The 27625-nt window shown below is 37.8% G+C and overlaps 2 protein-coding genes across 2 annotated transcripts in view; both read left to right on the top strand.

Moving 5' to 3' along the window:
• The window catches only part of LOC128871805 (chromatin-remodeling ATPase INO80), a 131748-nt gene that overhangs the window by 81076 nt on the left and 23047 nt on the right, over positions 1–27625 (top strand). The gene's annotated exons all lie outside the window — the stretch shown is intronic.
• Positions 20121–22030, top strand: LOC128871809 (uncharacterized). Its single transcript, XM_054113892.1, has one exon. It carries the CDS (start codon positions 20816–20818, stop codon positions 21572–21574), a length of 759 nt encoding a protein of 252 aa, XP_053969867.1. The 5' UTR covers positions 20121–20815; the 3' UTR covers positions 21575–22030.

Below are 27625 nucleotides of genomic sequence, written 5' to 3'. Positions count from 1 at the left end.
TTCTTTATGTGTTTCTTCTCATAGTTGGCGCATTTCACAGCTGACGCATAAATATTTCTCGGTGGCCTCAACGGTTTACTTAAGACAACCGACCTCCTCAGCCTCTTTTGTATGCTACACAAACGTAAAACAGCTAAGCTCATACATACATACACATGCATATGAAGCTGCATATTGCCACAGTTGCTTCCGCGCTGCATAATTCTGCTGAATGTTTGAAGATTTTCACAATTGTTTTTGTTTTTTGTTGCTGTTATTTCTTCTTTTTTATGATTGTTTACCATTTGCAATTATGTGAAAAATGCGTCTGCACAACAAACGGCAATTGCAAGTATTAAAATAAGTTGAAAAAATAACAAAACATAAACAAATAAATACTCACTCGCTCGCCCAGCAGCCGCACGTTGTTGCATTCAAATTAAGTGTTTAAACGTGCGTTTGCTGCTTAAGTCTTTCATTTGGACGCGCTCGGTCGGCCCACTTGTCTTGCCAGCCTGCTGCCTGCGTGCCTTGCGGTGCATAGTGGGCCAAACGGACATTGTGGTGAAATTAAATTAATTAGTAACAGGCCAAGCAATCACAGCGGTGCTTGTGAATTTTTATGAATTACTTTACATTTACATTTATCTCCACATCTTTTAAAATAAAATCGCAAATCATGTATGTACGTTAATAACTACATATGTACGGAGTAGTCCAATTTATTTAAGATTTTTTGTATGTGAAATCTAATCTAGCCAAGAAGATTTTTTTATTTACGAATTATAATATATACGAATTCTCCGTATGTTCACTGTGGCAAAACTCTACTAATAACAGCGGGAATAAGCCGGCAAGGTAAAGATGAAAAATGTACGTTCTAAGATTTCTATATTTGCTGATTTGTTCCATGTTGCTCACTAATTTTTCGTATATACGAGGGGTGCCTTTTATATTTCGGAATTAGAGAACAAAAGTAAAATTTTAATCATCGAAAATCATTTTATTGTTTTTCAAAATATTCTCCATGAAGATCTATACACTTTTGCATGCGTTTGAACCAATTGTCGAAGCACTTTTCCCACTCTGAATGAGGTACCTCCAAAACATGCATTCTGAATGCCGCAACCGCTTCTTCAGGTGTCGTAAAACGTTGACCTCTCAGTTTGTTTTTTACGTACGGGAATAAAAAGAAGTCATTCGGTGCCAAGTCAGGACTATACGGCGGATGACCCATTAATTCGATGTTTCGGGTGCTCAAAAATGCAGTTGTTTGAGCCGATTTGTGAGAGCTCGCATTGTCCTGGTGAAGAGTGATCCGTCTTTGGCGATTGGTTTTCCTAATTTCTTGGAAGACAACTGGCAAACAAATGGTTGTGTACCACTCAGAATTTACTGTTCTGCGTTGTTCTAGTGGAAAACAGACATGTCCAGTTTTTCGAAAAAACAGGCGACCATTTGCTTGAAAGTGCTTCGTGCGCGAACAACTTTTGTTGGATTTGGCTCATCTTGAAACACCCATACAGTCGACTGCTGTTCACTTTCGGGCTCATACGCGTAAATCCATGATGCATCACCTGTCACGACGTCATAGACGTGTTTCGAAGCCCCGCGATCGTATTTTTTGAGCATTTCCTTCGACCAATCGACACGAGCCTTTTTTTGAGCGATTGACAAATTGTGTGGGATCCAACGCGAACAAATTTTTTTGACAGTCAAATGTTTATGCAATATTGAATGTATGCTGGTCCCACTTATGCCTAAGATTGTCTCAATCTCACGCTAGATCACATGACGATCTTGCAATATCAGTTCGCGCACAACATCAATGGTTTTCGGAACAACAACTGATTTTGGACGACCTTAACGAAATTCGTCTTGGAGTGAACTACGACCACGATTGAATTCACCATACCATCGATAAACACTGGTCCTTGATGGAGCTTCGTCGCCAAAAAATGAATTAAGTTCATCCATGCAATGTTGCTGAGTTAATCCACGTCGAAAGTAGTAAAAAATAATTGCACGAAAATGTTCACGATTTAATTCCATTTTTGGACCGAGATGAATATTTTAAGTTACTGTAAGCAACACAAATAGCGCTGGTATTTCAAAACGTTCTGAGTACGTAAAAGCCAAAAAATGTCAAACTTTGCGATACAGCTGTCAGTTGCCAGATTAAAACACCAGGGTTGCCAAATCCCGAAATATAAAAGGCATCCCTCGTACTATACTTTGCCTTAAATACATATCAGCGGTTGCCTGGTATGAAGCTGTTCTATTACTAGGACTCGCCCACTACCTAAAGGTCAATCATGCACAATTTCTTCGAAATTAGAAAAATAAGTTTGTTAGTAGAGCCCAGTTAACACTAAGGTGTTGCAATACTCTTTAAATACCTCTATGTAAATTATAAAATATTTATTTATAAGAATTTAGAAAAATATTTTATACTTAGTAAAGCTAACTCTAGCAACCGTAGTGCATGGCAATTGCAAGCGATGTGTATTATGTTCGCTGTTAACTGCACCGCACTCACTCCTAACTCCACTAACTCCGACTCACATTTGCATTGTACCAGAAAGGGATGCTGTAGAGTCGTATATGTATGCTGTACGCTGGTTGGGAGACATCAGAGAGCATGCCCGTTTATGTAGGTGGCCAGCAGTCATTTCTGCTTAGCTTGTACTAATATTTCTCTTCTTTTATTTACTTTATTTACTTCTCTCTCCCATTCTCTAAAACTCTTTAAAAATTTAAGGCAGTGAAAAATAAAAAAAAAACATTAGAAGTTTATAAAAATAAAAAAAATAGATATATCTAGTTTTAATTTTAAACAAGTAAAGTGGTAATTTTGCCCACCATGCGCTGCTTTCATTCGTCCAATTCTTTCAGCCTCTTCGGCTTAACGCACCTATTATGCGCCCAACTATTCTTGTTATTGTTGCTGTTGCTGTGCATGCTCTGCTCTTGTTATGATGATTGTTGTTGCTGTTGCCTGTGAATGCTATTTCTCTATTATTGTTTTTGTTTTTTTTTCTTTTACACAACTTCTATTGTGTTTTGTGTGTTTGTTTAAATTATTTTTTAATTTACTGCCATGGAATCTGCTGTGACTGCGTCTCATTTTGACACGCTTATTTTTTCAAATTGCTTCATACTTCTACGAAAGAGAATTTCAATTGTTTACCTCGGACCATAGTATGTATTACAATAACTGTAGGCTGTGGTAAAGTGGCATTGTTAGAACGCGTTAATTTGCTTGCGGAATTGCAGCTAAAGCTATTATAAGGGAGCGCAGTAATCTTCACTGATTACGAGTAGATGACAAATTTAAGATTTTTCTATCCCTGGATTGTTGAAGTGAAGCCTATGATTATGTAAACCAGCTTGTATACAGCAAAAATTCGGAACCAGTAAATAAGAAAAAACAGTATCTAACGCCCCCACGATAGTTGATTCCTCGTTATCGGAATTTATGTATATCCGGCCAAGGACTGTCACTCCAGCAGTATTTCCCCATGATGGAAAAAATAATGAGACGGCGCCTATCGTGGTACCTTTCCTTTGCTCTCAGGGAATTTGAAAATGAGTTACGTGGTTTTAGCACCAGTATGACCAGATTACCATATTCGTAATTTGTTTTTTGTTATTTAGTCGCGAAGTTTTAGTTCTTTCTTCATGACATTTTTCTAGCCTGTTCTAATTAAAAGTAATATTTATAATTTTGTAAAACATACATTTTTTAAAAATAAGTTCAAGTTTAATTTTGCTTTACTTCTTTTAACATCTGTTCGCATTGCCCGCGATTGCAGTTTTATCGGCGGCAATATTTGTCTCTTGCAGAGAGATGACTCTTGGTGAATATTCTTTTATCAGAAGTTCTAATAGGGTATAGTTGTTGTAGTACCCGTGTATATTCCACTGTAAAATGTTAAACATAGAAAAGGTATCTTCTGTAGAGTGAGGAGTTAAACAGAGATTGCTACCTGAGGTAGCAGTTGTCTTTTTATTTGGGTGACTTGTTTTATTTAGTTGTTATAAGAGGTAGCTGGCGCCGTAATGATCGGGAAGGTGGTTTTTGAGTTTAAATGTGTGTTCATTGGATTGCTGGTTGTTGTTGCTTTGTTGTGAATATGAGAGTATAGCAGAGCTAATTTGAGGTGAGTTTCTATATGGAATAGCAAATGAAGGATTAATCGGCGGTATATTTGATGAGACGATTGGGGATGGAAGGGAAAGCTTGGAGATTGGTTGAGTTGACTTGGTTTTTGGTTTTTGTGCTTCTTTGGCTACCTCCGTGAAAGGGATGTTGAGTACTGATGGTGTTTGGGCTTTATCGAGATTTAGTGCTTCGCGCATGGAGCATTTTATTTGACATTTTATTTTTAATATATCTTTTATTTGTGTATATTTGGGACAAGTATTGACAGATGCCGGCTGATCGCCTGAGCAGTTTGCACAAAAAATGCGAGGGGGTAGAGTGGCTTGGAAGATTGCATGAATCACATACGGGAACGTTGTTGCAGCGTTTGGCGATACGACCAAGCCGTTGGCAAACTTTGCATCTCATTGGATTGGGGTAGTAGGGTTTTGCTCTTGCACTTCGCCAAGATACCTCAACTTTGTCAGGAAGCTCGTAGAGGTCAAAAGTAAGTAATACAATTCCAGTGATGATACTTTTTCTATTTTGTTTTTTTTTTTGCAAATTTGTAAACTCCGGCCACACCTTGCTTACTTAGGTTTTCTATTATTTCTTTCTCGCTAACATTATTTAAACAGGGAGCGTATATTGTTCCTTTTACGCTGTTGAGGCTTTCATGATATTTTCACCTCAATTACACAGACACCGGGTTATTTTTTGGTTGAAATAAGTTTTTGGGCAATTTGGTGGTTCTTCACAAGCAAAAGGAGATCGCCAGCACGTAATTCGGAAATTGAGATTATTTCTTTGCTGATGGCTTCTAGAGCTTTAGGTACAGCGAAGCAAGAATATTTAGAAATGGGCTTGTTTATATCGGTGGCACTAATTGTAATAAATTTAGGGTTATCTTTTCTTGAATGGAGCAATTCCGGGAAATTAAGTGGAGTGTGCGATGGTTTTTTTTCTCTTAGGAAGGGAGTCCGAGGCAAGCGAAGCAAACCTGTTATTCCTGAGATTTGGTGCCCTGGGGCCATATTAGAAGCACTTATTTCATTGCATTCACTTTTTTTCAAAAACTTCAAAGAAAAGGAAAAACAACAAAAAAAGGTACAGTAACGCGGTACATATGTGCACGAATGTCGTGTGGGAAAATCAAGAGTACCGCAAAAAAAAAAAAAAAACACGTGTTAGTGAGTGATTAGTAAACACAATCGACTCGTTTTATTCGTGTTCATTCTTTAAATATGAGTACACCCATAGATAGGTGTGACCAATTTGACAGAATCAGCTGATGTGCTGATGTAAAAGGAAATGTGTTTACAAAAACTGAGATTGTGTTAGCGATATACGAAAAAAATCAATAAAATTTTCGCGAATGTTACTTCTTTCCGTCTGAACAACAACTGATGGCAGAAATCCGCACAATATTATTTTTCACCATAGCTGATGGCCAAACCTGGTAAATCTATTATCCTTGACTTTGCCGTCTCTATCGCTGAACAAATTACAAATAGAACTATCTCAGCAAAATGTCGTCGGTCGAATTTCGCTTGCCCCATGGCTGTGTTCAGTGCTATTTACTTGAAGGTGTTCGTAATTTGACAGCGCGGTGAATTCGTTGTCCGCTCCAATTGCACTTCGGCTATTATGCGATTCAATATTCCACTCTTTTGTTAGTGTTTTGTAATAAAAACAGTCCTTGCAAGCATGCTAACCTAATGTAATATATCTCTTCAAATCAAATAGTTGCATTTAAGTTGTCGTTGGTGCTTACTAAATATTTCGAGTTGTTCAAATATTCGAAATTTTTAAACGAACATGTCATTAGAAGTCAGTCAATGGAAATTCCTTCTATTAGCAAATACTACAACTGTATGTCAATGCAATAAAAACTTCAAATTAAAAATAAAAGCAATACAAAACAAAAAAAAAATGTTAAAATAAAATAAAAAAATAGGTAAAGTATTTGGACCCATTTTCACGCTGTTTGTCGCTTTAAGCTGTTGATATTGTCGTTTTTGTTGTTGTTAGTGGCAGTTACGCATATGTCAAAGATCCTCGCCTACTTTTGCTGTTTGACACGATAATTTGGTATAAATTACAAGCTCAATGACAAGCGGCCAACAACATGCGGCAATAAAGGTTGCAGCACGAAGAAGAAAAACGAAAAAAAAACTTAGTAAAAACACAGAAATTTCAAGCAAAAGAAATATTTGTGAATGCGTGTGTAGAATCAACAATTTAACAAGCCGAAGCCAGCAGCTGGGTGCGAGTACAGCCCAATAGAACAATTTGACCGAATCCAAACAATCAAAATAACAAATTTCTACAACCACAAATTAAAGTCACATAATTTGCAACAACAAAAAAACTACAAGATATTATAAATACATTTTCAAGTACAACAAATACATATGTATGTATGTATTTACATTGAACTAAAGTTTCCAGCTCTTGCTGGACATGACAGAAAATTGTGTTATTAGCAATAGACTATCAACAGTACAGTGAGAACGCCTAGCAACACCTTAAACAGATGTTTAACTCATTCATGCATACATATGTACATACAGTAGGTATGTGCGTGCTCATTCATATAGGGGGCTTGTGTGGCATGAAAATTGCATTTGATAAAAATGTACAAATGCGCGAATTGCGTACGCGAGAATCGCTAAAATTAACAATGAATTAATCGCCTAACTTTTTCGCCACTCAAATCAATCACATATGTGCCTACATAGATAGCCACACATATACTTATACGTACATACAAAACTATTGCTCATTTGAAAACCTTTATACTCGAAGCCGGTTGCACATTCTTACGCACTGGGTCGCACACTTATGCACATAAATTTACACCTTATTGGCCCCCATAGCGAGGGAAAATGTCAAGCAGCAGCAGCAACTTTTTTATGTAAAAATATACAGTTGCGGATATACAAATTAGGACTCCTAAAAATTTACGATGTGGCTATACTACTTCTCTATATTCATTTTTTCTTTTAAAAAAATTTGAAAGGACAACTCACCCGAACAATTGTTTTTTTTGACGTGATAACGTCTTATAATTCAATTTAACAGGCTGCACGCACAAAAAAATGTGTCGTTACCTTGCTCATTAGTGTTACCTTGCTCATTTGTCGTTACCTTGAATGAACTGCAAGCGAAAGCGCGGATCGAACGACAAAGCAAACGAAAGGCAACGTTCGACATCTTGCTCTCTCCTACTTAAGTGAGCTTATATATGTATGTATATGCGCATATGTACATATATAAATTCACGTATTTGTATTTGCATATGCCTTCTTATTTATTTGATTTACTTGAATAATTTAAAATAAAACCAAGTTTGTTAATAATACCTGTTGTTTTAATATTATTATTATTAATTTTTTTATTGTATATGAAGGAAAAAATGTATTTTAATATTTATCATATACCTTATAAGATATGTTGTATACTAATATATGTATATAAACATGCATATACATATACAATTTCGCGCAATTTTCAAAAAGAACAAATCTACATATATGTAAAGATGCATACAAATCATATGGACATATCAATTATACGAATCTATTCCGTACGCAAGCAAATGTAAGCTAATGTGCTTGAACTGCAAGCGAGAGCGCGGAACGAACGACAAAGAGCACAATCGGCCCCCGCGTTCGGCAACGTTCGACATCTGGCTCTGTCCTACATGAGTGAGCATATATATGTATGTATATGCGCATTTGTAGGTATATAAATTCACATCCTTGTATTTGCATATGCCTTCTTCCTGTGTGCATGGTAATGAACCATTTCTCTGTTGAGAATAGGACGATGATAGGAAAAGTAGGGAATTAAAGGGGGTGTTTCGAGTATAAAGTGTCTTGAAAAAGGCAAATCGATGATGTAGCCTCTTAGTGTTGTTGACTTATTAACATCTGATGCGCAATTGAAATTGAAGATATCTTTCATGAATTTGATAAATGTTTCGTCATTTTTCACGTTTGTGTAAATGTAACTTGACCTATTCCATTGCAATTCCATTTACCTCCTCCTCTATATCCATACAAAATATCTATCTAACAAATAAAATTAAAATTTTGTTTTAAAAATTGCAACCATTTCATCAATATTTTCTTATGACGTTGTCACGTTAAACTATCGTCAGTAAACCGACTTTACAGACAACCTCTTTTTTCAAAGAATAAAGATACAATTATCCAAGAATGTTGCGCGTACCACTGGCAATCCTTGAAAACAAACTCTCATAGAATTCACTCCGAGTGAAAGCTATTTGAAAGACCAGAGCATTAATTTATCATTGGGTTAGGTTAAGTTAGAGGTTTACCCCATAGGTAAGAGGGCTCACCTGGACGCATATCTCCAATTCAATCACTGCGGCGTCAAATCGCAGCTGGCCAATTGTCATCGAAATGTCGGCTGACAGCACGATTACCGAACTTGGTGCCAAAAGTTATCCAAAATTTATACCAAACTGTCACTTTGTCAACTCTTCTCGAGAATCACGTGTAGGGTTTCCAATCCCCGAATGCGGCAGTTTTTCACTTAATATAGCCGCCGAGATAAGACGCGCTTCGTTAGAAAATATGATATTGACTTATTTTTAATAAATGCACTGTTTGGGCTAGACAACAATGGCTTGAGAAATAATTTACAATATTTCCCAAAGTTGTCCAGGCTCGAAAGCGATTATGATATAATACTGACTTTTTGACAAGATTTCCAACCGTAAAGAGTTGTCACTGTCAAAATAACACATGATTTAAAAACCATCCTGTACAACACCACTATTCAAACTATTTTTACATGTTAATGTTGCGCTCGTCTAATAGGAAAAAGCAGAGGCGACTTTGACGCAGGCCAAACTCTAAAAATCTTGTGACTACCCACTAAAGGGATGAAAAGGCAACCAGCGTTGCTCGCTCCCTCGAGGCGCTTCCAAAAATTGTAATCAAGAATGTAACACTACTTTTTACAGCAATACTCACTTATGTTTTCAACTGGCGCCATTGGAGTACGCGCAGATTTGCGGAGTGATAAGACAACTGTAAAGTTGTGGACGTACCCCATTTTGTACGTAGCAGGTTGTGTGACAGAAAGCGTGAAACAGCAGATAACCTCTCCTATACTACTTCTGTATCCTAATTTTTGCCTTTTTTCAGGATGGTGCATTTTTCTCCGTAGGGTGAATTCTTTCTTTTTGCTACTTTCGGTAATTTTCTTAAAATACGGCATAGCTTAAACTTCCACAGCGGTTACCCACTTTTCATCAACCACAAAAATTTTTATTTAAAAATAGACACGACACGGTTTATTTTATTTGTATTTTTACTGAAAAGGCAGCGAACACTCTAATTCGTATGCCCTATAGCCATTATAACCCCTGAAAATCGAGTTTACTATTTGTTCAGACTTTTGTGCCCACAACTGTATATACAACAACATCACCTACAGCGTTGCTCTAAAGTGGTTATTGCTTAACTTGGATTCTGTATTTAATTATTAATATAATATATTGCTTTTTTTTGATATTTCATTAAATCACAATAAAAATTTGTGGCTTCTGCTGAAGTTTGACGAGAACAATTAAGCGATCTTGAAATGAATTTTCAATTAGTGGAATAATGAAAGAATGTATGACATATTTTTGATCTGTTTGTGTTTAAATTGCAATAATATTTATTTTAAATGTTGCCTTTTTTCTTGCGTACATTATTGTATTATTTTATTTATTTATTTTGACAGCCAAACGGCTACCAAGAGATTTAGTTGAGGTTGCCAGCAGTTCCATCATCTCGCGGAATATTGCCGTATCCATTTGACATGGGTGCCAGGGCATAGTACATACCAGGGAATTGTAAGGCAGACAAATTAGGGAGAGAGGCCGCTACCACGCTCCTGTCTCTTGGTATAGAGATACCCTTCTCAACCTAGGAACTGCATTGGTCGCTTCAGTAATATCGGTCAAGGAAAAACGCCTCTATGTTAGTTGCTTTGATCACAGGCCACTGTCTCCTAAGTCGAAATGCTCAAGGATTGAACGTATCTCATTTCAACTATTGCAGAAGCCGCAAGAATGAGGAGGAGGTAGAGTCTGTGAGATATCTTCTCTGTCACTGTCCTGCGTGGCATGCCACTAGGTTTAGATATTTTGGCTCATCGTTCTGGAATAACACTGATGACCTTAGGGATACAAGTGTCAGCCAGATCAATCAAAAAGGGTTTACCTCGGAGGAGCAGGTAAATTGCTACTGTTAGTTTAGACCGACTTCCACTTCAGCAAGTGTGCGATGCAAATACCCACCTGAACTTACAAAAACGTCTTTTCTGCAAACTAGCAGACTGACACAAACATTTTACTAGGTAGATACACAGTATGTTCAATAAATAACATAACTTTTCAGATGTAGAGTAAAACACGTATCATACTGTGTTTGAAAGTTATTTTTTATTCAAAATAGTCTCCATTTAACTCGATACAACGTTTAGAACGATCAACCAATTTCTGCATGGACTTTTTTATGCCATCTAAGGGAATGTTCCTTAACACCTGTGTCACGGCTGCTTGAATGGCTGGAATATCATCATAAAAAGCACCTTTCATGGCAGTTTTCAATTTAGGGAACAAAAAATAGCCGCATGGTGATAGATCAGGAGAATACGGAGGGTGGTCGATGACACAAATATGTTTTTGCATAAAAAATTCACGAACATTTTTAGTTTTGTGAGGTGGTGCAATATCATGCAATAAAAACAGCTGTTTCCCCTCTGGATATTCAGGTCTTACACGAACAATTCTTGACCACAAACGATGTAAAACTTGTAAATAGTATTCTCCATTAATAGTTTGACCTTCTGCAACAAATTCCTTGTGTACAATACCCCTTTTGGCTCCCCTTTCGTCTTCCATTCTGCAGATTGATGCTTAGTTTCAGGGTCATATTTGAAGCATCATGTTTCGTCACCACTTATGATCGAATCAAGAAAATCTGGATCGTTTTCAGCTGTGGAAATGATGTCTTTACAATGCTCTACACGAGCGATTTTTTGATCTTCATTTAATTGGTGTGGAACAAAGCGTGCACAAACCTTTCTTTTACCCAAATCGTCAGTTAAAATTTTCCAAATAGTACCAGTAGATGAATTTAATTCTTCAGCTAACATTCTTACAGTGAAATTTCCGTCAACAGCAATGATTTCGCAGACTTTTTCCACCAATTCAGCACGATTACTTGCTTCTGGACGACCAGGTCTTTCATCATCATTCAAATCTTCACGAACATTTTTAAATCGTTTAAACCAATTATATAGGTACATTTGAACGAGCTAAACAATCATCACCATAAACTTTTTGCACCAATTCGTACGTCTCACTAAATGATTTTCCAAGTTTAACACATTGTTCCATTGTATTTTTACGACACAAGCACGAAACATACTGTCAATAAAGGCGCGTTTTTAACCTGTCAAACGATTTATATGAAGTTGGCTGCGGTTGAAAGCTGACGCTTGTACCTTTTAAATATGTTCAAAGTTTAATAGATAGCTCTACGTGTTCCATGATTTAAATAAAAATATCTGTTATTTATTGAACATACTGTGTAGGTAGGTATAGGTAAAATGTTGGTGTTAGTCTGCTAGTTTCCACACTAATCTCCCAAGCGGCTGAGTCTTGACTTGTATTTGTAATGGGATTTGATTCTGTATGATAAATTAGTAACTTTCAAGGAGAGAATTGCCTCTATATGACCCAAGAATGATAGGCGAAAAAGTCGATAATTGAATATTTTAAGATATTTAATATAAGACACTATACATTTATGAAATAAAAAAAATCCTTTCTATATATATAAGTACAAACAAATTTAGGGAGATTCATTACATTAAATAATCAAAGTGCAATGAATAAGTAATAATACTCGTGTATTCATTTGATTTGATTGTGAATGCACAGCATCAAACGATTTACAAAATTTACAGTTAATCAATCCCATCGGAGATATTTTACTTTATTTTATTTGAAAACATTTTTTTTTATTTTTTATGTATACTTATATTTATTTATTTTATTAAATCTAGTTTTCCTTTATTCTTTTTTTTTTGTATTTTATGACAGTTTGTTTTATGTTATTTTATTTTAATTTAATGTTTTTTCATCTTATTTCTTTCCCGAAATTATTTGCACCAAAAGTGTAAAGGGTAGCTCTTCAATCGCCTACAACCTCACACACCCACACACCCAGTATCTAGTAGTACCTCTAGAAAATATCTATGTACATATAAGTAGAAAAAAGTATCCCAATTCAAGTCTCTTCTCCTTCTTCGTTTCATGCCATTTTAGGGCAAACGAATCTCAATTTCATATCTGATGGCATGATGTGCCATATGCAACAGCTACAGTGGCAAACCAACAACAATCAAGCCAAATCAAGCGCGACTCACAAATAAATCCCAAGTCATTTCGAAGCTCAAGATCGCTCAAGTGGCATGCCACCAACGCTATCGCAATTCAAAGCCAAGTATTGCAAGTGTCCGCACAGCAAGCAAATCTGCTATCAGGCAATACTCGTAGAGAAACAAATACAACAAACAACAGCATATACAATAACAACATAAGTTGCAGCTGAAATGCAAAAAACTTCAATTTGAAATGCAAACGAATTGAAAAAATCGCCAGCTGAGAAAGTAATAGCAACAACAATTACAGCAGCAAAGGTGACATTCGCAGCATCGGCAGATAGAGTTGCAAGCAGGAAGTGTTGCTGCTGGCACAACGCTAAGCATTTTAAGCCACCACCACCACCTGAGTGAGGCATGCAACAGCGGAATATTTTGCTATTGTTGCTGTTGCTGTATAATATTTATTAGCTTTATTTTGCGTAGCTGCAGTTGTTGTGTATAATATTTCTAGTGTTTGTTGATGTTGTTGTTTCGCCATAGTTGGTATTACCTTGTTGGGTGCGCGGCGCACGCGCAACACGCATTCGAGGTCATAACCCAATTCCTTTGACAGTAGCCAGCCATCAGCAGGCACGTTCACAGCTGTAATATATACATTGAAGAGGATGTCATCTGAAAGCAACAACAACAACAACATCAGCATATATATCTAGTTGCAGTTAGCCTTAACTGTTGTTGCTGCATTTACGATTCACTATTTTCCATTTACACTCACTCAATCACCATTTAGCCCAACCATCTGTCCAGCCATCTATACGTTCGCCGTCAGTGTGCATCCGATGCGCATCTCAGGCCTTTGATCACTGCATCGGCAGTAGCCATCAAGCAACAAAAAACGAAAGATGCTAAAATGCCTGGCAGAATCGGTAAAATTTTTCAATTTTCAATTGTCAATTTTTGTGGATACTGATGTCATTGCCATCACCATCGCTATTCCCATCACCATCGTCATCAACATCAACAGCATTTGGCAGCAGCTTGCAATGCTTGATGCCACCAACGCTGCTTTTTTTGTTTTGATAGTTATTGTTTTGCTGTTGTCTGGTGGGCATTGCCGGTGACCATTTGATATAAAGTCTCAACAGCGATAACCTTATTTCCTGTTTTTTGCTTTTTCACTTTTTTGCTGCTTCTGATGACACATATCTGCTTATTGGCCGAATTCTAATATTTATTAAGAAGTGGCCATTAATGATCCGTCGACGTATCTATAGATATATGAACTCTCAGAAAAGATTTGTTTATTACTCCTAATTTAATTTAATTTTATTCTTGAATTAATCGTATTTTGAAGTATTTTTGTTTTTTGGTTGTGCATTGTGAATTTGTAAAATATTTTTATTCTACGAGTAAAAGAATTATACCGATATAATTTGCTGTTTATTTACTACTGAATTTTTGTCTAAATAAATGTACTCAAATGATTGTTAAAGCCACCTGAAATTTCTTCAAATAGGGAAGACAGAATAACAAAAATATCGGGTATAATTTTCCCGTGTATACTCGTAGTACATACCTTCTGCTCAAATATGAACGGGACGGTATCAATAAAACGGTCCGCGGATGACATATGGCAAAAATACATTTTTTGTTTTTTGGTAGGACTGCTATAAGCTTACATGGCAAATTTCAGCGTGATATGTCACATAGTTTGTTTTCTGTGCTACTGTAAACAAGTCAAGCTCGAGTGTGTTCTCGGAATTTAACGATGGAAATTCAAGTTGAACAAAGAATTTGTTTGAAATTTTGTTATTCCAAGAAAATTTCGGCTTCAGACGCCTTAAAAATGTTGCAGACAACCTATGGGGACTCTGCTTTATCGCGTGCACGTGTTTTCCAGTGGTACAAATCGTTCAAAGAGGGCCGTACATCGGTTGAAAACTTGCCTCATGAACGTCGTCCAGCAACATCAGTAAACGACGAAAGCATCGGAAAAGTAAAGGAAATTGTGCTTGAAAATCGCACAAATCGCAAAATCGGTTAACGCTGAATATTATTTAGACGTTTTAAAGCATTTGCGCGAGAGCATTCGTCTTAAAAGGAAGGAATTGTGGGACGACAAGTCATGGTTCTTGCATCACGATAATGCACCACCTCACACATCACGTCTTGTTCGCTATTATTTGAACAAAAATAATGTTAATATCGTTCCGCAAGCACCGTATTCGCCTGATATGGCTCCATGTGACTTTTTCCTGTTTCCCAAGCTCAAGTTGCCGCTCCGTGGAAAACATTTTGAGACAATTGAAGTCATAAAAGAGAATTCGAAGAACACACTCGAGCTTGACTTGTTTACAGTAGCACAGAAAACAAACTATGTGACATATCACGCTGAAATTTGCCATGTAAGCTTATAACAGTCCTACCAAAAAAAAAAAAAAATTATTTTTGCCATATGTCATCCGCGGACCGTTTTATTGATACCGTCTCGTTCATATTTGAATACAGGTAAGGTACACTGGCGAGTATAACTGAGTCCATGGCGTGGTTTTCATTTTAAAATTGAATTTTTGTTTGGAGCAAAAATATTTTTATTTTGTTTTAAACATTGCGCATGCCTCAACTAAACCCATATACTCGTAAATCAAACTTTATACAAACTTAAAAGTTGTATCATACTTATTTTATTAAAATTCTATGAGCCATATTTTGGCGTACCCATCAATTTCCTAAACGATTCGAAATTTAGAAGAATATTTGTTGTGTTTTCTAAATTTTGTATAAAGTTCAAAAGTTTGATTCACAACTGTTTGACAACACTCGTGACGTAGAACGTAAAAACAGAACTAGAGAATGGTACCACTTTAATTCAACGCAACTAACTTCACTCACTTACCGATAAGTGAAAGCGCAATACAGTTTCGCTCATTATGTTATATACCTTCATAAATAAAATAAAATAAATGAATATCGAATATAGTGTCGTTACATATGCACATTTATGGTTCTGGTTCATGATTTAATAATAAAACAGTGTATACAGTGAGTCAAGTAACCAAAACAAAAAATGTAAACGTGTTTATTTGACTATTCGTGAAATGCATTGGAAAAATTTGCATTAAAGCTGGCCACAAACAGGCTACAATTCCCAGCGATTTGTTGTAGTTGGGAGAAAATCCATCATGTATGGCGAATTGCGGGCACATATCTCAAGTAGTTGAAAATTTTCATTTACCTGGGATTCCTTGCTAATTTGTGGGACAGTTTGTAGATTTTCTCATTTTTTGCTGACCCTCGTCGATATAAGAGTAAGCGGAAAAATTACAAGTGTTAAACAAAAATTTGATACCCTGGGGCAGTCATTTCCATATTTCTTAACAACTTAATATAAGAATGATTGTTCCTATTTTACAGGCATTCTTTCATCCAAACCTGCTGGTTGTCTTTTTTTCGTTTTTTTAATGCTAATGTAAATAACTGCCAGAGCAATCGCTTCATCCGTTTTTTCGCATGTTAACAGTATGACGATCGCAACGAAACGATGGTTTGCGGATTTGTGTACAGTGTGTTTGCTACGGACTAGGCACAAATCGCTGTGAATTGTGCCCTGTTTGTCACCAGCTTAAGTGTCATTAGTTTTAACCCGAATGAAATTACTTTTCAGTTTTGGAAGTTCGGAAAACAATTATTTTAAGTAAACTATAGAAAAAAAAATACCAGTCTAACGGTTAGACGCGATAGAAGTGAAACCTTCCGTAAAACAAACTGAGAGAGAATGAGACGAAAGCAGCATTAGGAGCGGGATAATTATAGGTTCATTATAATATTGCTATAAAGTTCATATTTTATTTTCTTCACTTTATTATTATTCATCCTCAATGTTTTCAATTTCAGCAAATGATACGAGTGGCTTATGATAGCTAAAATATAATACAAATGCTTTGGTTTCGATGTTGTCAACATATCTTTGAAATACCGCGTCAATTGTTGTTTTTGATCGTGTTGTCGATTCAGTGCGATTGTTACACATTTTTAAATTGAATGTTGTATTGAGAAAGTCAATTAAAGGAACCGCTGTGTCCAATGCAAAATTTGCGTTAAAATCGCCACTTAAAATCATTTGAACTATATCGTAATCTTTTCTAAGTATCCGCTATACTTCTGGTGTATACTTTATTAAATTTTCGTGAATGAATTCCGTGATGCTATTTATTGATTGATTCGGTGAAATATAAATTGCCACAATTAAAACTGTTTTTCCATTGCTCAATCTGGTTTCGCATGCACATATTTCTCCCACTTTAGAGAGCTGAACAGACAGTGATTCTACTTGCTGTGCATTCAGATCTATCTGTGGAGTTACAATACGAGCACCGTCATTTTGATTGTGGTATATTGCAACACCGCCTGAAATTGCGGTAAATATTTAAATATAAAAATAAAAATACGGACGCAATACAGCACACGCAGTTGCTATTATGAGCGTCGTAACGCGTATATTACACAGACGTACTAACATACACACAAACATTCGTAGGACGCTTGGTCTAAGCAAGTATTCGGTAGTGTAGTATAGGTATACATAATGCCTTCTCGCTCACCGTGGCTCCGTAATACGCAGGCGCGCACACATAAGTACTATCATACATACGTATGACGCTTGAACTAAACACTAAAGCAAGTAATAGGCAGTGTAGTATACATACTACAATACTCACTATACTAGCGTGGCTCAGCAGTACGCAGCCACACACATATACGTACATATGTCAACATATAACGCTTCGTAGCCAAGAGTGGTGTCGCTTTTTCGTTTCATCGAGTCTCAAATCACTCCCAACGATTCTAAAGAAGTTTCCACTTCAATAAAACTAATGGTGCTCACTCTCACCAACGTATCGTGGTCCCTTTCCGTTGCCTGTGGGATACACAAAATTGAGCAACACTTGTGCTCGTAGAAAATAGCTGCTTCCTTTGGTTACATATTTACACAAACATCGGTTTCTGTGTGTTTGTGTTTTGTGGTATCGACACTTATTCAATTTTTCATTGTTTAAGAAACCAAAGCCAAAAACCAACAAATGCAAATAGTTCATTTATCCGGAATTATCATTATTCAACTTTGTTATAAAGTTATTTTAATAAAAATTAAAATTTGTATAAGTTTATTTTGTAAATGATTTCGAAATGTGCTGTTTGGCAACACTGTGTAGTGAGAGAGCAATCAGCTGACACGTTTCTATGGAAACAATCCAAAATCCCACGTCAACGATCTACGATACTACGGAACGCAACGGTGGTGAGAATTCATTTACATGGGGTTCTCATTAGTTTCATCGTTCATCTGACACGGGCGTACGTTTATGTTGGTGAAATTCGTGTTTTTGTACTGAAATATTATAATTGTATTTATGTATATACACTTATCATGTACGTTATGATTAATATGTTCTTTTACCAAATAATACCTGAATACTGAGTATGACTCTTAAAGTTGATGTCGGCAACACGAAGTGTTTTTGTTTTTTCTTTTTAAACCATTGATTTATTGCAATCGGTTTTCTTAACATTCAGGAATATTTGTACATAAAACTGAGACATTTTATTACAAATGTATGGAAAGCACTGAGTAGATTAAGAGTTTCCTTTTGAGAGAAACATGAGAATTTCGGTTAATCAACCAGTATAGTTTGCGTAGTTCATTTCTAAGTGCTTTGTGTTTGGTGAAAATATGCGTTTTCCATGTGAGATTGCTGTAGAGATGCGTGCCAAGAGTTTATTGAGTTTGGCGGGTGGGCAAGTGTTTCGTTTGAGTGCAAAAGTAGCTTGAGCAGATTTTGTCTCGATAACTTTTATTTTTCAGTCTTTCAGCCATTGAGCTATTTTATCAAGTTTTTTCTGGAGTTTGAGGGAAGCCTGTTCGGGGTGGGAGTCTATAGCGAGTAGGGCGGTGTAATCTGCAAAAGTTCCGACGATGGTTTCCTCTGTGATTGGTAGATCCTGTGTGTAAATCAAGTAAAGTATTAGGCCCATTATATTACCTTGGAGTATGCCATCTACACTTTCATAGAGTTTAGACTGTTCTTCATTTTGTATGTTATAACCAAGATAACGCAAAGTGGCTTGACCTTGAGTTTGACTATGCAGATCCCTCTGTAGAATTTAATGAGTTAGATGAAAAAGTCACCCAAATGAACAATAACAAAATCGAAGACGGTATTGAGGTCGATGAATTTTACTATGCGAAGACGCATTGGAGTACATCTCAGGTTATATTATTAATTACCCAAATTTCGGACGAGATTGGATGGTCACGGATGGACTAAAAGGGGGGAAATTTGATCAAACCAAAAGCAAATTAGCGGCTACACAAATAGCAGTAAAAAAAACTTTATGAGATGTACTATTGAAAGCCGCAATGCCACAATTGACATAAGTGTAAAAGGATTTTTTTCAAAAGCAGGATTCATTTTCTAATCAACCAAACCAAAAGCAGTATAAAAAAAGATGTCTACAAATAAAGAACTTTATAAATTAGCTGCGTAAGCTAGTGGGTTTCATTTCAAGTGTATTTTTATTTTATCTTACAAAAATTTAATTTTTTTTTTTTTTTTCAAGTGTATTTTTATTTTATCTTACAAAAATTTAATTGAAATATCATATGATATTCTCAGGTACATTACTCAGTTTGCTTCCTATGGGTTAATGGAGGCAGGGCTCCTCCAGGGCTGTGGACTCCCTTAGCAAACTGGGCTGCAAATTCTAGAAATTTGTGGAGGAAAAGTAAAATTTGTAGGAAAAACATTTGGTTTTCTAAAGGGTGTGCTTATGAGTAAGAACTTGCTCGGTATGTCTAGGACCAAAACAATATAGAATACAGCCTGACATATCGCTTAAATCAATAGCTCATCTTTTTGGGGCAATACGCGTGAAATATGGATATTTTGCCAAACAGAGCCGGATGCCTTTCAAACATATACATACATAGTAGGTTACGGAAGTACCTACCGCGTTGCTTTAAAAATAAAGTACCTAAGCTACCAAAAAGAGTTCATTTAGCGCTATGTTTAGCAGTTAATCACAGCCTCCAAACGACAGATGTTTTTTTACGAGGAGTTTTTCCATGGCAGAAATACGTTCGGCGGTCTGCCATTGCCTGCCGAGGGGCGCCAACTAAATTTATGGTGAATCCGCCTCTTCTATGAAATAACTCATTAGAGTCATAGAGCTTAGGTAACATATGAGCGGCATATTGACGAATCTTCGGAATTTCACAAACTTCACATTTGTACTATTGGAAACCCATTTGCTTCTAATGACTTTTGTTACAGCTGCTAGAACGACGAGAAAGTGTTGAAAACGTTCTCTGCCATTGTCCCGCGTTCTTTAAACACGACATCGCTGTCTAAACTCTCTGTTGTGGGTGTCTAGCGGACTTAGAATCCGCAGCCATTCACATTGCATGTTTTGCATCTTTCATTAGAGAGGCGAAGTGGTTTCATCTAGTTTTTTCGTTTCCATGTTCGACGTTATTTTGGATCCTTTTTATTATTAGAAAAAACACATATTCGAGTATTTTTAAATCAAAAATTTTTGAAAAGTTGAAAAAAATATTTTTGAATATAAAAAATATTGGAAAATAATTGGCATTAGAACGGCGCACATATATAGAATTTGAACCAAAACACAAATAATCAAAGCGGTTTTTTCGATTCGAAATTTCTGTGCTGAAATTTTGGCGTAAAACTCCGTAAAATCCGAAAACTCTACAATAGCAGCTTCAAACCACCGATACAAACAAATATCAAACCAACAAAAACAACTTTCAACGCCGCAAACTAAATTGTAGTACTTCAAGTAGAATAATCCTCAGTAAAACCAAAATAGAGTGTTCGATATTTTAATTTGAAGTACGTCAGCTAAACAGTTAAGACAGGAGAATCCTTTGCACCATCAGCTAAAATAACCGCCGAAACGAGCTGAGTTAAACTTAAGACTCGCAACTACCGCTCACAGTTACACTACGTAGCCTCATAACCTAACCCCCACCACCATCAACAACTGACGCAGTAAAAGTAAAATAGCCAAATCAACAGCTACATCAACAGTTACTCTACGTAGTTATTGTTAGAACATTTCATTGGCTTAATCCATAAGCCACAAAACCAGTGTCAACCTACGAAACTTCGTCCACAAAAACAAATTAAAAAAAAAACAACAATTTGAGTTCTATTCTCAAACGTAAGGACAAAATCACACAACACTGCCATCACTATGTCATTGACAGCTTCACTGGTCGAACCAGCTGAGGAGGAAAAGCCACGTCCACGCTGGTTCGAGTGGGTCGAAAAGAATGCGCTACCCAAACATTTCAATTTCCCACGACCCAAGCGTGAAGTGACACGCTGGCAGAAGCGTGGTCCAATGACACGCCGCGATTGGGTCCGTTTCTATCGCTGGGCCGTGAAGAATGCAGCACCACGCGAAATACCGCCACCACATTGCAGTGACAAACCAACTACCAAAGCCACTGATGTTAAGAAAAAGAAGGAGAAAAAAAAGAAAACATATACATTCGCAGAATTGCTGGAACATGCTGCAAAAATAAGCGAACCAAGAGATCCACGTGAAAAGTATATCTTTCCACCTCCACCTGATTACCCGTATGCGCCAAAAATATCGCTCAAAGAACCAGCTAAAAAGGATCGCGGTCGACCATTTGCGCCTCCCAAAGTACCGAAGTGGTTTCATCATCTGGAACTGGAGACGGAATTCTGGTCGACGCTACGCTTTCCCATCATACGTGCCGCGCTCAATTACAAGCCAACTGCGAATATGTTACGGCTGGCATTACCACGTATGGTGCCACCATTACGGCAACATTGTCCGATACCTGAGCCACCGATTGAGGAGGTGCCACCGCGTCGACGTATGACCTATCGACAATGGCGCGAGCATCTAAGACGTCTTGAGTATCTTGCGAAGCCTATAATACGGCCGTACTACGATGATTTGTACGAATACGTGTACTAGTTCGGACACTCGTTGTTGCGGTCGAACTCAGCTTCTAATGTGTTTAATTTGTAATTATTATAATCGTTATATTAGGTAGCTCTTTTTAATAGTTCTAAAGCGTCAAGTTGTTCAGTGCAACAGTTTAAAAATAATGCAAACGTAAATGCAGATGAAAATTAGATTTGAAATAAGAATGGAGAGAAGTAGAGGTTTCGCATTTCAGGAGAATAGTCGTTAAAGTCGTATCAGTGGCGACTGTTTTCTGATCATGTCACTAGTATTGTGGAACTTGTGAGAAGCGGTAATGGCTTGTAGCGTTGCTCTCAAGTATACCGCGCTGCTATTGTCTACACTTTTTACATTCAGAATATTCGTTTTCTTCGAAGCAGTAAAAATTATTTCTTGTAAAAATTCATCTGAAAAAATTATCACTTTGAAAATATATTCGAGATATGATTTCGAGAAAACTGTAAAGCTTTATTTACTTAACCACTCGTTAATGTTGTTCACTGGGATATAGCTTCAGTGATTCCACAGTTGCCGTTTTTTATTGGAAAAGGTAAACTAAAGGGTCTTAACTTATCCAGAATCAAAGGTACTCCGCACGACACTCTTTCGAAACATATTTCCTGTGTTCAGCGTAAGATGAGATAGAGGAGACAACCGATGGCATCAATGCGCCTGGCAAGATTTAATGAACTGCTACAACAGCTAGTATTTTTTAAAACCGAAAACTATTTAGTATTATCACCTAGAGCACTTGTAACAGTTTTTTTTTGTTTTTAATACAAAATACACATTTTGTTTTAATAATAAAGGGTGATTTTTTAAGAGCTATAGGAAAGTTTTTCAAAAAAACACACGTAATATTCAGAAAAATGCGTGAAATTTTTATTCAAATCGATAGTACAGTACATACAATTTAATGTTTGAAGATTATTTCATGCAAATGTTGACCGCGACTGCGCCTCAAATGGTCCATTCGCTTCGTCCAATTTTGGCATACTCTTTCCAATGTTTCGGCCGGTATCTCACATAAAGCATGGTTTTTTAGCTATTATCTTTTTAAACAGTTGGTTTAAACAGCTGACGCACGTTTCGTGTTTTGTTTCACTGTCAAACATCTTTAGTTTGGTCTATAATTTAACCATGAATCGTCTTACAAACGAACAACGCTTGCAAATCATTGAATTTTATTATAAAAATGCGTGTTCTGTTAAGAAAGTTTAAAGTCGAATAATTGTGTTCAGCGACGAAGCTCATTTTTGGATCAATGGGTTTACGTACCCATTGTACCCAGCAGAATTGTCAGTTTTGGAGCGAAGATCAGCCAGAAGAATGGCAAGAGCTACCAGAAAAGGTCCCAGTTTGGTGCGGTTTATGGGCTGGAGGTATCATTGGACCGTACTTCTTCAAAGATGCTGCGAATCGTAATGTAACTGTGAATGGTGAGCGCTACCGTGAAATGATATCCAACTTTTTTTTGCCCAAAATGCAAGAGCTTGACTTGCATGACATGTGGTTTCAGCAAGACGGTGCCACGTGCCACATAGCACGCGTAACAATGGACTTGTTGAGAGGCGAGTTCGGTGAACATTTTATTTCACGTTCGGGACCTGTGAATTGGCCACCCAGATCGTGCGATATAACGCCTTTAGATAATTTTTTGTGGGGCTATGTTAAAGCTCATGTCTATTCAGACAAGCCTGCTCCAATTAACGCATTGGAAGACAAAATTAAAGCATTTATAGTTATAAGGTGTGTAGCATGCGCTAAATTTGTTGGTTCTGGAAGTCTTAGTTAGTAATGGCAGCCACAGATTCAGCCAACGAGCTAGACATTCCGCTTATAACATCGAAGCCAATTGAAAACCGAGACGACGTGAATTCGGCACCACATTGGCTGAAACACTGACTAATTTGATGGAAACGTCGAAAACGAGAACAATTGAAGCCAAATGTGGTCATTTGCATGGTCTTTGAAAAGAAAATGTAGTTATTTTCAGAAACATTTGATTCCACTTCAAATGGAACGTACATACATACTTCAAGCAATTATGCATCTAAACAACATCAAGAGATTATGGTGGAACGAAATCGGAAGACGAAGATTCTAAATTTTTCAGTAAGGATTTGTAGTCGTCATTCCAGCATCAATTTGAGATTAGTCTATAGACTGGCATATAATTATATACATACATATATACAGCGTTTTCCGGATATAAGCACCAGAATGGTTCATTCATTGGGCGTAAATGTATTGTAGGATCAGCTCAAAATTAATTTTGATTTCTATAAGCGGGAAGATGACTAGTTTTATTATTTATTTAGGTATGTCTAGTAATGGTACAGACATTTTGAAAAATTACCAAATAAGAGTAAATTCCAATAACATTATACTACATTATTACACAGAAAATAGTACTTCAATCGCGATTTTGGCCGAGTTTAACAAAGCACGCCAGTCGTTTCTTTCTCGTGCTAACCGGCGCCAATTGGACACACCAAGTGAAGCCAAGTCTTTCTCCAGGTGATCTTTCCAACACAGAGGAGTCTTCCTCTTCCCCTGCTACCACCAGCTGGTACCGCATCGAACACTTTCAAAGCCGGAGCGTTTGTATCCATTCGGACGACATGACATCTATGTCGTCGTAAAGCTCATACAGCTCATCGTTCCATCGCCTGCGATATTCGCCGTTGCCAACGTGGAAAGGCCCAAAAATCTTACGCAGAATCTTTCTCTCAACCACTCCAAGCGTCCCTTCATCCGATGTTGTCATCGTCCAAGCTTCTGCGCCATACGTTAGGACGGGCATGATGAAAGTCTTGTAGAGTGTTAGTTTTGTTCGCCGAGAGAGGACTTTACGGCTCAGTTGCCTACTTAGTCCAAAGTAGCACTTGTTGGCAAGAGAGATTCTACATTGGATTTCAAAGCTGACATTGTTATCGGTGTTAATGCTGGTTCCTAAATTCACGAAGTCTTTTACAACCTCGAAATTATAACTGTCAACAGTGACGTGGGTGCCGATACGCGAGTGCGCCGACTGTTTATTTGAAGACAGGAGGTACTTCGTTTTGTCCTCGTTCACCTCCAGACCCATTCGCTTTGCCTCTTTATCCAGTTTGGAGAAGGCAGAACTAACAGCGCGGTCACCCTGTCTGAAAGAGGAGGTCCTTCCCAATTCTGACGGCGCTGCTGGTGCCCACGGCCTCAAAGCAACCACGAGAATACTTTCCCGATAATATTTCACATTAACCTTGACGCCAGGTTCGATGAAAACGATTGAAAAGCGCTCATCGGCGGTTACAGTGGTCCAAACCATTACCTGTGGCGGGCTCCCTTCCGGTGGCAAATCGATGACTCAAATTATCGTATGAACAGTCGGTCAAACAAATCTTATCGCTTTGGGAGTTTACGAATTGCTCAACTCGAAAAATTTTCTCGTCAAACACAATGTTCGGAAATTGACCGCTTTCGGCCAATTGAAGCAACTTCTTCGCTCTCTCAAGTCTGACTTGTTGCTGCTTTGGTGTGAGATCATGCGCCTTTTGGGTCCTGTAAGGTTTGACTTTGAGATAATTTTTTAGTATGCACTTCTAAGTCCTCAATCTCGTCAACCGATTGAAGAGTGGCATTAGATAAATTTCATGGTACCTAAATGGCTCTGGAATTGTCGTTCCGTTACCCGACCATGACGAGGTGAGAATAGCAATATCACGGCTAAAAAACAACAAAGCCGCGGGCGCCGACGGACTGCCGGCTGAGCTATTCAAACATGGCGGCGAGGAGCTGGTAAGGTGCATGCATCAGCTCCTATGCAAAATATGGTCGGATGAAAGCATGCCTGCCGATTGGAATTTAAGTGTGCTCTGCCCAATCCATAAGAAGGGCGATCCTGCAATTTGTGCCAATTACCGCGGGATTAGTCTTCTAAATATCGCCTATAAGGTTCTAGCGAGCGTATTGTGTGAAAGGCTGAAGCCCACCGTCAACCAACTGATTGGACCTTATCAGTGTGGCTTCAGACCTGGAAAGTCCACCATTGACCAAATATTCTCAATACGCCAAATCCTGGAAAAGACCCATGAAAGGAGAATCGACACACACCATCTTTTCGTCGACTTCAAAGCTGCATTCGACAGTACGGAAAGGAGTTACCTGTATGCCGCGATGTCTGAATTTGGTATCCCCGCAAAACTAATACGGCTATGTAAGATGACGTTGCTCAACACCAGCAGCGCCGTCAGAATTGGGAAGGACCTCTCCGAGCCGTTTGATACCAAACGAGGTTTCAGACAGGGTGACTCGCTGTCGTGTGACTTCTTTAACCTGATGTTGGAGAGCATCGTACGAGCCGCAGAACTTAATCGCTCAGGCACAATTTTTTATAAGAGCGTACAATTGCTGGCGTATGCCGATGATATTGACATCATCGCCCTTAACAACCGCGCTGTTAGTTCTGCCTTCTCCAAACTGGATAAAGAGGCAAAGCGTTTGGGTTTGGTGGTGAACAAGGACAAAACGAAGTACCTCCTGTCTTCAAACAAACAGTCGGCGCACTCGCGTATCGGCACCCACGTCACTGTTGACAGTTATAATTTTGAGGTTGTAAAAGACTTCGTGTATTTAGGAACCAGCATTAACACCGACAACAATGTCAGCCTTGAAATCCAACGTAGAATCTCTCTTGCCAACAAGTGCTACTTTGGACTAAGTAGGCAATTGAGCAGTAAAGTCCTCTCTCGACGAACAAAACTAACACTCTACAAGACTCTCATCATGCCCGTCCTAACGTATGGCGCAGAAGCTTGGACGATGACAACATCCGATGAAGCGACGCTTGGAGTGTTCGAGAGAAAGATTCTGCGTAAGATTTTTGGACCTTTGCACGTTGGCAATGGCGAATATCGTAGACGGTGGAACGATGAGCTGTATGAGCTTTACGACGACATAGACATAGCGCAGCGAATAAAGATCCAGCGGCTTCGTTGGCTGGGTCATGTCGTCCGAATGGATACAAACGCTCCGGCTTTGAAAGTATTCGATGCGGTACCAGCTGGTGGTAGCAGAGGAAGAGGAAGGCCTCCTCTGCGTTGGAAAGATCAGGTGGAGAAGGACTTGGCTTCACTTGGTGTGTCCAATTGGCGCCGGTTAGCACGAGAGAGAAACGACTGGCGCGCTTTGTTAATCTCGGCCAAAATCGCGTAAGCGGTTATCGCGCCAATTAAGAAGAAGAAGAAATGGCTGTGGTATCTGAGAAAACGTTACTTTATGACAGTTTTTGATGTTAAGGAAAAGGCGATTCATTACACACCCGTTATAAGCTAATTGAATTGAAGAATTGAAGAACCAACCTCAGAGTAAACAGTCAAGTCATTGGCATAAAGAAGAAATCTCGTTGAAGAGAAATACGAGGAAATATCGTTTATGAGGGGAAGATAAAATACATATCCTAAGGTGCTACCCTGGGGAGCGCCAGAGGTGGCAATAAATGGTTTCGAGGAAATGCCATCCATAACAACACTAGAACTTCTGTTGTCCAGATACGATTTAATCCATTCCAAAAAGATAGCATGAAAACCAGAAGTTACCAATTTAACAAATAAGATTTTGTGAGAAATCGTATCAAAAGATTTTAGAGATTTTTTCTGTGTTTGTAAGTGAGATGCCAATATCCTGATTTCTACTGTACTATTGTGGTTACTTGAGATCTTAGACTGGGAAACTGTTTGCAAAACGACTTCCTACTAGGCGAGGATTGTAGCAGCGAACTCGAATACACTGATATAAGTGGATTGGGTAAAGAGGTGGTATAGCATGGCTTGTTCCGTTTTAGATTATAACTGTTAGATTTGTTTGAGCAGTTTCGCTTACAAGAAAAAAATAATAGAGGAAATTTTGGAACTGAAAGCGAATTGTACCGGGACTGGGAAATATCGTTTGTTATCTGGCTTTAGTGGCTAGTACTTTACGTGTTGTAATTCAATTCTTCATACTGCTATTTAATTTGTAAAATTAAATAAATAAATTCTTTATGCCCCTATTTAATTTGTAAGTAAATAAATAACT

Source organism: Anastrepha ludens, chromosome 2, assembly GCF_028408465.1.
Source record: "Anastrepha ludens isolate Willacy chromosome 2, idAnaLude1.1, whole genome shotgun sequence".
NCBI classification, from domain to species: Eukaryota; Metazoa; Arthropoda; class Insecta; order Diptera; family Tephritidae; genus Anastrepha; species Anastrepha ludens.
This window is presented reverse-complemented; position numbering and strand designations above follow the sequence as displayed.

Bases quoted from the DNA above. Each gene is read 5' to 3' on its own strand.
- LOC128871809 (XM_054113892.1), top strand. From the start codon at position 20,816: ATGTCATTGACAGCTTCACTGGTCGAACCAGCTGAGGAGGAAAAGCCA.